This window comes from Lampetra fluviatilis, chromosome 50 (assembly GCF_964198595.1).
Source record: "Lampetra fluviatilis chromosome 50, kcLamFluv1.1, whole genome shotgun sequence".
In the NCBI taxonomy this organism is placed as follows: domain Eukaryota; kingdom Metazoa; phylum Chordata; class Hyperoartia; order Petromyzontiformes; family Petromyzontidae; genus Lampetra; species Lampetra fluviatilis.
The window spans coordinates 743,601-756,329 of record NC_136324.1 but is presented as its reverse complement, the minus strand read 5'-3'; the positions used below and the strand labels follow the sequence as shown (position 1 = coordinate 756,329).

The following is a 12,729-nucleotide window of genomic DNA, read 5'->3' as shown; positions in this document are numbered from 1 at the left end:
TGGACGTTCTGAAAGGGCTCAGCGCTGGACAGCAACAAAAGCAACAGCAGCAGGTTGACGTGGCATTGTTTGTGGAGAAGTGGGTGATGTGACGGGCACAAGAAGATATTGTTGTTGTACATGTTCTGGTGATGGTCCTGCTGTTTGATGACTGCGCTTTCTAGATTAACAGATGTACATGGGAGTATTCAGTAAGTAAATGCCCTTTTAGGTTTTCTCTTTCAGAGAAGGTGATACATATTTTAGATGTCTTTGTGAGTATGACTGCTTCCGTGTACAAATGAGAGCATATTTCTGAATCAATCCTTGTGCTGTTTTATTTCAGAAGGCTGAGCCTGGAGATGGATCCCCACTGGAGCAAGGCGATGTAACATCACAAGTTGAACAGGACGAGGTACAGAAAATCAGTAATGAATTAGAAACGGTCTTTTCAAAACCGACTTTGTTAGGCAATGGATCTGCGTTAACATATGTAACCATAGATTACGCAAACGCCAATTCTCTCCAAATAAGGTTGAAAAGGTTGATGCATTAACGCCGTCCGTCTGAAATGCAGGAATTGGATTGGCAAATTGATTGAACGATTTCCCAAACCTTGGGATATAAAAAAAAAAAGTGGTAAAAGTATTCTCCCTGGCAGCCAAGGAGCACGCTTCCTGATGTTGTGCTGTAATTAGGCTTGGCGCAACGTTGTCGTGTGGATTCTGTAAAACGTTACAGCCATCCATATCCATGGCTCTTTTTTTCTTCCTTTGTTAATTGTAAGTTGACGACGTGTCCTTTGTTCGAGCAGGCAGAGCAGACCCGTGGGTGCGAGTCGGGAGAGCGTTTACCACCGGACTGGAGCGTCAAGACGAGGATTCTGTTCACCTCGAGCCTGCCTTTCTCCTGGGTGGAGCACTTCAAGGCCATTGAAGAGGCCCAAGGCTTGGCTTTTCACCAGCCCAACCCGGCCGCCCAACTCCCACAACACATCGAGGTGACTGGTAATTGCGCACAGCTTGTCTGTAAAGGTATCATCGATCAGCGTGGCGCTGAGGTGGTTAGCGTAGTGCTATGATCCCAGTGACCTGAGTTCAATATTCAGCCACGGCGAGTGATATCTGAACCAGTCCCGAAGGCTCCACCCGCCAAGCCCGCACTGGCCAGCTTGGTGAAGTATGCTCAAACAACCTCATGACCGACACGACTTGTGGAGGCATCTATCCAGCTGTGGATTGACAAAGAGTGGAAACATTTAAAATAACCATCCATTATTAAAGTTTGAGACGTTTGAGCAAGGCCGATAAATCTGCACACGCACTTGGTAGAATGAATATTTTATCTCAAGAGTCTCATCCCTCTAAACCTCCACGTGTCTACCGGATTGTTGGAAACTGGCATTGTATCGAGGTTTGAGAGAGTCTCTGGTTTTTAAATGCTGATGGTATGTGGTGTTGAAGTTAACTCACGCTTTTTGGTTTTAACAAAGTTAAAAGGAATATGTTGCCGAAATGTAACCAGACATTTAAAACTCCTATCTATATAATTGGGATGTATCCATCCATCTGTGATGCTCTAGATATCCCAGAGGGTAAGTTGGAGGAAAAAGTGCCTCAAACCAAATAATTTTCTCTTTTAGAGGACATGCCCAGTAAAATGCACAGGCAGTGCTGATGCTCATGATAAATTGGATTAAACCATATTTGTAAGAATTGATTACTTACGTGTTATGCTAATGTTATGAAACGCATATGCCTATGTGCCTTGAGGCGTGTAATATCAAACATATGAGAGACCGCATCACCAGCAAGAGAAAGGGATGAGGTATGCAGAGGCAAGTCAGTGGAGGTTCTTGAGACATGGACTGCGATCTTTGAAGGTGATCCTGGATTGGATTGGAAAGCAGTGGAGTGATCGAAATATTGGGTACATGTTCACGTTTACAGGTGTTGGGGAGAAGTCTGGAATTTTGGATCAAATGCAGTGGGGTGATGAGTGGTTTAGGAGGTTATAGAGAACGGAGTTGCATTATATGAGCTGAGATGTGGCGAAGGCATGGATTAGTGTCTCATTGGCAGTGGGGGTCATGAAATGGCGGTCATGGAAGATGTTACGCAGATGGATGTAGGGACTCCTAAGGTGTTGAGATGCCTTACTTCTTTGTAGCTTTTCACAATTCCACAGTATAGTTCGCCATGCTGGCAGCTTCTTCAGGAACTGAAATAAAGAATTAAATTGTGTAAAAACTTGCAGCACGTGAAACAAAACCTAGGACATCAACCTGAAGTTACGCGGGAGAGTTGAAATGCCTCATCTTTCTTGTCTACCACAACGCAGGATCCAGCAAGGAGCAGCGCACTACGCAGCGCCTTCCTGCGCAGCACCACGCACTGGGTGTGGCCGTCCTTCCCTTGGCTGCCCACGTTCCCCAGGATGGGCAACGATCGTCACATGGCCGGGAAGAGCGCGCCTTGGGCCAGCGATACGGGATTGCAGTCCGTGTTGCTGTCCGAGTGGTGCGTGCGCCCTCAGTTACTTTGTCCTCTTTTGATCTCCGTACTCCGCACTGCTCCCCCATGTGTGTCCAACGGCATCCTTGTGCGGATATCTGTGTCGTGGTGCGGACAGACATACTAAAGTGTGTGTGTGGGGAGCAGTAGTGTAGCGATTAGCACGCAGCACTACGAATCCAGCCACCTGAGTTTGATTACCGCTCACAGCCAACACCAGTTACGATTATCTGAACCGGTCTTAGGCCTCCCATAGGTTAACTCCACCTCAAATGAGTGCTTGGTGCGGTGTGTAAACATCCCCATTGGGGAGACAAAGGCGGCTGGCCACGGTACTACCGTGCTGGCCTTCATTGTGCTCGTTGACAGCACTTGGCCCTACAGTCTGTTCAGGCTACACGGAGGATCTTTTCGGGTTGTGCCGTGTATTGCTCGACATCGTGCTGGACAACCCGCGGTGCAACTCAAAAACACATGAGAGAGTGTAAAGATAAGTTGTGGTGGCTTGCACCGCAGCGTCGTTGTTGTTTGTGTTGTTGCAGGTCCCGCAGCCTCAGCTCCCTGTACACGCAGCTGCGCTCTGGCCTCTGCCCGTTCTTCTACGTTTGCGCCGCACAATTCTCGGTGCTGTTCCGCGCCGCCGGGCTGGCAGGGAGCGACGTGGTCACCGCCGCCATGGCCCCCACCACCCGGGGCCTCCGCGAGGCCATGAAGAGAGAAGGTGCCGTCGCCGTTCCGTCACCGCTCCATCGTCCTCCTCATTCCAAAAGAGTCGTAGGCCGTTGCGTGCCGGGGTCTTAGTCCAAACACGTAGTAATCGTCACCCCCCGACTGGCAGAATTTACACTTGTAGGTCGGTGATGAGAGTCATCTTTTGCCACACAGAGACAGTTTCCACTGGGGAGGGCGGGGGGGGGTTCCTTTGAATATTTGAAATGAGATGTAATGCAAGGCGCTGTGAGATGCTCAGGCATTTAAGCAGGCTATGAATCCAAAGATTATGATTGTAGATTATTGTCACCGAAATGGTTCTTGTTATCACAATCCTCATCACCATTCTGGATGGGTCAGAGAGCTGGACTCTTGGTATTTGAGTACAAATAGAAATTCTGTACTAAGGTACGACAAGTGGTGCGGACATTTGGAAAGTAACTTGGCCGGTGAGTGCTGTCGTGGTGAAAAGGCAAAAAATGGTTAAACTAAATTAAACTTAGTTTTTATTTTATATAGCTCTCTTTCAGAGGCGACCTGGGGACAAATGATAGCTCAACACGCAAACTACAAATATACAGCAGCAGGCGTCAGGGTTGGGATTGAACCCACGACCTCCTGTATACCGGGCGAGGTAGTTAACATCTCGCCACTGTAGCACCCCGCGGTTGCACTGGGTAGGAAGTGTGCAGAGTGGAGGAGGGCCAACTACTGAGACAGGCATTGGAGTGGTTTACCTTGGTCCGGTCACCAAATAGGAGACCTAAGATCAGGCGGTGGGGTACTGTTGGGCCACATCATAGAGGTCGAGTGGCTGCTGTGTAGAAAGCGGTGGCGAGGTGTGGGGACATTGATAGCTTTGGTCATGATGACATCGTCATCATTGTCATGTCATACTTTAGCTGCCAGCCAAAAAGTTGAAAATGGGAGCATTTCAGATGTTTTATTTCTGTCCAGGCACATTGTTCTCTATGTGCAGTTGAAAAAATACATAACTGCTCGTTTCTACACTACCCGATGACTATCTCTAGCCCTAGTTTAGGTTCATAATCCATAAAGTAAACATCACTTTAAATAGAACAAAAAACTGTAGAAGGTAATTTAGTGAATAAATATGTTAACTGAAAGAGCTCTATCGGCTATCCACAAAGTTGCGATGATTATGACAATGCTCCCTTGAAGGTTCATCCATGTATCTGCGTTCCCTGCCTTGCGGTGTGTGCAGGGATTGAGTTCTGCATGCCACTGGTGGAGGAGATGCCAGAGAGATGGGGAGATGATGGCGAGGAAATTTGCAAGTGAGCTTGAACTAAGTTTTTGGAGCTGGTGAATTGCATTTGCATGTGTGGACCAACACGAGCAAGCATGTCATTCTAGTTTCCTTTTTGAAATGTAAATAAAAAATGACCGAAAACTGGCAGCACAGGGAGTTATTTCTGTGTCGGAGCACTGAGCCAACATTGCTGAGATCCTGGATGTCAAGTCTGGGTCTTACCAATCTGTCATTAAATGGGCTTCTGAAGCATAGTAGGTTAATGGTCTCAGCCTGGTCACCAATGATTTTAAAAAGGTCACTTGATTTGGCTGTGTTCCAGCTCTGCGAATTGAATATATTGGTTCCAATGAACACCCTTTGCAGTACATATAAGAGGGCCAAGCGATGTTGATGCTTATGAAGTGTGACCGTCACATGTGCAGGGAGGAGCAGAGCGAAGAGGACGAGCAGCTGATGGGAGGTGCCGAGTGGCTCAAGGAGATCGGCATCAACGAAAAATTTCCCAAGCTCGACCCGGCACAAATAAAGCTGTATCCTTGAGCTGTAGGCATCGCATGCCGCGGTGGTGTAATGGTTAGCACACTGGACTTTGAAATCCAGAGATCGCTGATTCAGTCTCAGTATAAATGGGTACACTTCAGTCAATCGACAGGTCATACGCAGTGAGATAAAGGGCAAATACTTTGACTTTTTCCAAGATCTTCTTGGTTCTTTCGGTAAAGTCACGTAGAAGGAAAATAATAAAATTAAAACAATAAAATAATTCTCACGACGTTTCAGCCACAACGCAAGCAGCCGTCTTCAGGTGGAGAACAAGTCTGTCGAGAAGACAGAGTCAGACTGTCTTCTCGCTGCTTGCGTTGTGGCCGAAACGTCGTGAGAATTATTTTATTATGTTTTATTTTTATTATTTTCCTTCTACGTGACTTTACCTAAAGAACCAAGAAGATGAATCCCTGCAGTCACGAAAGCTTTAAATCGAAATTTTTCCAAGATATCTGCTCAGTGTGGAAGTTAAGAGGCCAAAAATACCCTCTGGAAGGGCTCGAGAGCTTGTAAGGTAGTCTTCCTCTAGCAGTGGTGTAAGCAAACAAATGCAGTGCTGCACTTTGGACAATTAATTGGTGCCACAATTTTACAAGTAGAGGAATTGAGAGGGCGGTGGAATGGGGGCTGTTGATCGAGGTTGAGGCAATGCTGCGATAGTTTACGGTATGATATCACTAAACAAGGCTATGGTTTATGCCATTGGGCCGGATCTCTGAACACAGCTGTGTCGTGTGTCACCACCAAGCAGCTCGTCCTCACAGTTCCGCTGCTCTCTTTTGAGAACCCTTTACAAGCGGCGTCACAGGCAGCGCAGTGAGGGCATCGCCCGCCTGGATCACAAGGCCGAGTCTCTGGTGCTCGCACGCGGCCCCGATGCTTTTGGCCTCTTCAACTTCCTGCTGGGCAGCCGGGCGGTCGTGAACGGCTCGGGTGTCCAGACCGGGCTGCCCCCAACGCTGCTTGCACCTCTGCCCTTCCGCGGGGCAGCACTGCACACGCTCAGGGTCGGTACACGCATACACAACCATACACTAAAAACGCACAGAGCCTAATTTACGTTCGTTTCACATCATCTGTGTTTTTGTTTTATCCGGGTGACCCCTCCTTTCTTGACTGTATATTTTCATTTCATAATGAGGAACAGCTTGTGGCTTTGTATGAGCGTCATTTCACAGTTCTCCCTCAATGTGCTTCTCTGAATACCGCCAATTCCGCATCTGTGGTCCCACCCACGTGCTCCATCCCCCACATTCTCTCCCATAGGTTCCCTACCAACCCTCCATTTCGGTTACCTACAGCCCTGTCTTTTCCATTGGAACACACACACACACCACAAATTCAACCGTTTTATTGCACATGTATAGCTGCGGCCATCTAGCCGCAACAGGAGTGTCCGCGTTGGTTGGGCGAGTGCGCCAACGTGATTCACGCCGCCGTTCCGCCCACAGAGCCGGAGCGGTGTGGTGCGCACGCAGCACGGCACGGGCCTGCGCGAGCGCTACAGCCTGGAGCTGGCGGGGCCCATCCTCCCGCACTGCCTGCACGAGGTGTCCACGCTACTGGGGGCCGCTCAGGGCGGTGACTTCTGCGCCACCATATCGACGCACGAGCCCAGCGCCGCCTTTAACTCCGCTCTTGCGCAGCCATCGCCGTCGTCGGCTCCCAGCCAGGTGACCGCCCCACTCGGCCCCCAGACCGCCAAAGCGATCGCAAATCCCCCTCCGTGTAGCTCTCCGATGCGTTGTTGGCTTGTGCCGCACGTTGGTCGGCGTGATGTCTCATGTGTTGCGACACGTGCTGGAAACGTGCACCATTGTTTTGACTGCCGCGCCGGGAGTTCAAACCATTACACAATGGCAGTGTCCGCCACTGCATATACAGCATATAGATGTGCAGAGGACACCGAAAGGCGATCCTAATGAATAATTAAATGACAAGTCACTCACGGCTAGCGTACACACGAAACCATTTGAATTAGTCGTGGGAGTTTCCCATTGGTTGGCCACTTAGCTGGGTTGCCGAATGATTGGGTGCGCGAAGCGGCCAATTACTTTGATGGTCCGATCTGCCAGAGAGCATAGGATTGTCTTGTGGGATCGAAGGGAATGTGGGAAAAGTTTGAAAGTTCAACGGCCCGTGGAAGTTGCTACAATTAGGGGCGGTGGAAGATTAAAGGCAGAGGAGGAGAGCTTCAGGGTCCGTTAGCAAGCTCCCGATGCATGGTGGATGTATTGTTGGCTGTGGTGGACTACTTTACAGATCCATAATTGAGGTTTTTTTAATAATGATATCCATTGTAATTTATATGACTACATTAACCCCCCAACACACCGGTGTGCTGTACTAGTAACGAATTGGCACTTTCTCATTACGTGACAAACGTTACTCATTGGCTGTGTCGGGTTGTTGCGGGTTTAACGACACATTTATATTTACGTGATCTAACCCAAAATACCTCTTATGGATAATATTGGTTGAGACGGCGTACTTCACGGATGCATTCTAACCGGTGCGCCTTGCCTTGCAGGCTGGAGCAGAGTACGACTTGTCGGGCTTCAATCTGCTGCCCGCCACCTGCTCCCAGCTGCAGGTTCCGCCCTGCCTGGGCAAGCGAGCTGTCCGGGAATTCAGTGCAGAACGTCACACCTACACGTGGAAGCTCTGAGCGCACCGCTGGCACCGGCGTTACAGATATATATATACCACGTGGGATGGTTACCTTCCCCATGGCTGCAATGCAGGCTGCTGTACAGGCTGAACAGCCCGACTGCAGGTAGCTGCCACGTAACACGGGGTGGCGGTGACATCGCGTCAGTGCTTTGCCAGGTGAAGCGCAGTTTAAGGCTACGTGCTGTGGCAAAGGCTCCGTGCTGTGGCAAAGGCTCAATGGAAAGATGTTACGGCACAGCCGCTGACGTTATGGGTTAACAGATTGGTGTAATTTATCACACCTCACGAGCACAACAATAAAATGACAACAGCTGCCTTTAGCCACGAGTGACGGTGATGTCACCACATCTCTTGCGCTGGCTACATGCAATTTGAGGCCACGTGAAGTGTCGAAGGCTCGCTGGAAGTTTACAGGAAAGACCCAGGAGTTAATGGTAAACTGAGTTAACAGGTCTCGCACAGACAACACACATAATAGTGTAGAAGTTCGAACAAATCTAACACTCGAGCATTGCTTTGAGAGAAATGCACAGAGTTTAAAACTACCTGCAGGGCTCACACATTATACATTGTAGTCCACACATGCCCCATTTGCACGACCACTGAGAAATTGGCTTGTCGCCACAGTGACGCTTCTGGGCCATTCCAGCACAGCATGGGTCTTGTTCCCGCTCACTCAAGAGCCGCGCGGATTCATGCACTCGTCCCCTCCTGCCCGAAGCAAGAGGGGATTTACATTTTGTTTTCACTTAGATTACTGTAAGCTTGGTGAGGTTTTACTATTCCAAGCTGAAAACCATTATGCCTATTTTTAACTCAGGTACGCCATTGAACGCTCATCCTATTACCCCGTCACTATTGTTTCCAAGGGTGGCACGGATCAAATTGTGCAACCTTGTTATGAGTAGGAACCGTCCAGCCCAGTTAGGGAACACGCGATGCGCTGGCTCCATGTGGGTCGATCCCACTTTGCCGGTCTGTGAACCAGCCTGGCTCTAGTCCCAGCGGTCATGGAAACGTGGCAACTTCGCAGTGGCCACGTGGCATTCTCCCCCTTCATGATTTGATGAATTGTTACAATTTGGTATCAATTATTTTGCCATTATGGTCCTCATAGGATCTCTCATAAACCAACGACATAAAACGTCTACAAATGTTATTGATTCTTAAACGCACGATGCCATGTGCGATACGTATCATGAGTGTAAGAACGATGAAATTACATGCCGCGTGTATACAATGCCAGTTATATAACTTATCATCTTGTACAAACATGTTCTTGCTGTTATCCAAGTGAGATGTGTGCGTATTTTTACAGTTGAATATTTGTCGGCCAAACCTATTTTAATTTTTTAAACTATTGGAAGTATTAAACTTTGATTATACTTTTTTACCGAGAAATGTTTGTAAAATTTATAAAAATATGGATTTTTTTTCCACATTAAATGGATCGAAAAGGAGAACTCTGAAAAGTATGTGAAGAATCATGGAGAGTATTAATGCTGAGAATTATCCAGAGGCACACTTGAGACAATCCACTTGAGCACCTCCGATGAGCACGGTTGGTGACGTAAGGTGCGTAACACGCTTCAGTCATCTTCTTGGTTCTTTCGGTAAAGTCACGTAGAAGGGAAATAAAAAATAAAACATAATAAAATACAATTCTCATGACGTTTCGGCCACAACGCAAGCAGCCGTCCTCAGGTGAAGAACAGGGCTGTCGGAAAGACAGCGTCTGAAAAAAAAACCTTCAGAGTATTTGGCTGCGATAGATATCCACGTGAGGTGCCACTCCGTTGAGCTGTAATTTGTGACCGGGTGGCTTCTGACAAAGCGATGTAGCTCAGTCGGCCTTACCTGGTAAAATGTTGGGGAAAAAATTGGATAGTCAGGCCCACGCCATGCATGCCACGTGCCCTTGTTGTACAGCCAACGGGCCATTTAAAGGGGTGCACGTGCGTCCACACTTATCCTCGCCAACTGGAGCGCATCGACCGTGGCGAGTGGAGGGTTTAGCTGCAGACAGCAGCGCATGTATCTGCTTACCCAGCGCTAGGCCTTTTACAGGGTGGCTGACTGAGCTGCGGTTACTAAATAGCTGTGCCGGGTGGTGGCGGGTTTAACAACACATTTATATTTACACGATATTACCCAAAAAACCTATATTATGGATTTAGAACTCCTTTTTGTAATTAGTTTTCTGTCCTCCCCCACGCTTCCAATTAGCACGGTTGGCTACGAACTGAGAAAGATCAACATACATAAGTGCTCATCATCTCAACTACCCATCAATCAACACCTCCAACAATGAACCTCGCCGCCATCTCAAGTTCCCACCCCCCCCCCCCCCCCTCTGGGATCGCGCTGCTGCTGTCACCATTCTAGGATCTCACCCAGATCCGGAAGAGCGCTCACGAACAGTGGAACAGCAAGGCGGACGCGTCCAGGATAAACACCTCATTCGAGACCCAAACATCACGCACCTCCTGGTCTGGCATTCCTCGAAGACACTGGTGGAACCATCGACCGCATCACAACATCAACAGGCCGATGCACACATCCTTAATGAATGGAAGATTAAAGACAAGCCACAGCAGTGCGGCTGTGGCGACGCAACCCAAACTGTGGATCATGCAGTCAACCCACTGTCGTCTGCGCTCCTCCAATGTAGGAGCAGCAAAACGACACAAACTCTCTCCTGAAGCCCTCTCACTGCTGGCAGACCTCAACATTGCCATTCAGCTCCTGAACAGATTGCCATAGAATATACTCTCAGATACCGTACATCCTGTACATTTAATACGATGAGTCTATGATTCTATGACAGTTGCAAGTTTTATTGTTTTTAATATTTACAGTTGTGTTCCATCAGTAAAAAGCAAGCAATACAAATAAATACAATTTCTGAAGCATAAGTTATGTTATACTTACGTCACAAACCGATCAGTCCAACAAGCTTATAAACATGAAAAGGTTTCCTCCATAACCCGTCACGAGAAATTGTGCCCGTTTAAAAATGTTGTTCAGGGATATTTAAAAATAACATTTAATTTGGGTTCAGACCTGACAGGCCATCAGAAGGAACCGAACACTGAACATCCAACGCAGAAGAGAAAGGTAAATGGTCACATTATGTCCTTGCATTGAGCATCCGTTAGACACCAGCGACAGTGAAGGTAAATTATCAGAAGGAAATGTTGACATTTTGACAATCTGATCCTTTTACAGTCTGCGGCTAGCTGGCACATTGTACGTCTCCAAAGCTGGATCTTTAAAGAAAATCGATGTAATCGCGACAAGAGGTACCCACGCCGTCGTGCAAAGGCACGAGGAGCATGCACTCAAGTGACTCGAATGTGGTGACACGGTCTGGCCTTGTTGCAGAGGTTTAACGGTTCGAGTCCAGCAGGCCGCCCTCATTCATACTGCCAGCGTGTTCAGCACAACAAGCGCGCCATCTACTTAACAGTGGACGTCACAAAAAGAGATCACGTGACGTGATTTGCACGAATCGGCCATTACTTGCCGGCGCCACGCTCCACATTCGAAATATTTCCCACAAACGACTCGATTCAAATTTACGGGGCAATCCCCCCAATCACCCCCTCTCCCTACTGAGAAAACTTAGCAGGACCCCCCCCCCCCCCTACAAAAAGCCATGAAACTCGGCGAGGCTTTTTGAAGTAAACAAAAATGTGTTTTTTCTCCGTGGCTTTACCGAAAGACCCAACGAATATAAACAAAGATGGTTGTCTGTCGGAGTTGATGACAGCCCCATTCACGAGTTCCTCCAATTAGCACGGTTGGCTCCGTACGGTGCGAACACAGTTCTACATACATCATTACGTGTTCAGGAGTCCTACGTCATTATTTGTGGCTTGTTTCTGGACTTATTACGTGGGTTCTTCATGTGACTGTGTAGCCCCATTCTGGATCCCGCAAATCGAGAATGGGACGACTCGACAGCCACATGGGGCGACAGTCAGCACCGGTGAGCGACGAGGGGCTCTTGCGTTCCACTCACTCTCAAAAAGCGTAATCATAAACATGACGTCAACATCAAGGCGGGTTCACACCGAGCGATCAGTCACAACCAAATCCGCTCTTGAATTCGTGAAACGTAATCCCTTTGTCCACGTCTGAGCGAGTAGTTGCGAAACAACTCCACATCTAATCTAGATTTGTACATCTGGCGCGTGGTGGCTCAAGTGTCCGGCAACGCCCTTTCCAGGATCGCTTCGTCGATCGCACAGGCCAGGACTGCGACAGACAATGGTGGTTTGCAAATGTGCAAGTTATGAAACACGCCGCTACCAAGTCGCTGAGCAGACCGATTTCACGAGTCCCGTCTTTGCTGTGAGCAAGCGGTTGCACGACTGTTTGCAACTGGTTTCAGACATCCGTCTATAAAACAATGCACTCGCATGCAAACAAGTTGCTCAACTCATCGCTTCGGTGTGGACCCACCGAAAGACGCGCGATTGCAACGTCTTGCTTCCTGTGCTACAGGCAGCCACCGTTATTACTTGCAGTACAGATCCTAAGTTGAATTTGTCGAGTTCAAGTGAAGTCCGACCTCCCCCTCCCCCCATGGCTCATTTGCTGCCAGTATCAAGGCAGGGGGACGCAAGGCTGAGTGTGAGCAAGTGCAGGCACGAATACTGGGCATCCAACGCATACCACGGAGTCAAACAACGCGTGTTACAACTTGACGAAACATTGTCGCTCTGCGAATTAACTAAGAAAGAGTCCAAGCAATCTCCTTACTCAACAAGAGTGCCGTGTGGTGCTCGTGTCCATTGCTGGAACCGAGCCAGTGGTGAAAATTCCACATTTTTAAGGTGGAAGCCGGTCTCTCCGTAGGCTAACCATTGTATTGTAAACTTCCCACAACGTGGTTACCACCCATTACCTCAAACCCACAAAAACATCGACAGACTTGAGCCGACTGGCACCCTCCCCTTTACGAAGGCTTCGATAAATCACCAACAATGTGGCAATGATTTTAGTAAATACAAAAACACTGAACAC

At 48.3% G+C, this 12,729-nt stretch overlaps 1 protein-coding gene across 1 annotated transcript; it reads left to right on the top strand.

Annotated features, from left to right (window-relative positions):
• Positions 1 to 5: 5 nt before the first annotated feature.
• DONSON (DNA replication fork stabilization factor DONSON) lies at positions 6 to 9,021 on the top strand (the record flags this gene model as incomplete). Its single annotated transcript, XM_078878112.1, has 10 exons — positions 6 to 53; positions 326 to 394; positions 794 to 979; positions 2,320 to 2,498; positions 3,035 to 3,213; positions 4,429 to 4,501; positions 4,902 to 5,009; positions 5,834 to 6,032; positions 6,477 to 6,698; positions 7,556 to 9,021. Coding segments are annotated over 10 exons (1,401 nt in total), but the record flags the coding sequence as incomplete, so codon positions are not given.
• Positions 9,022 to 12,729: the final 3,708 nt, after the last annotated feature.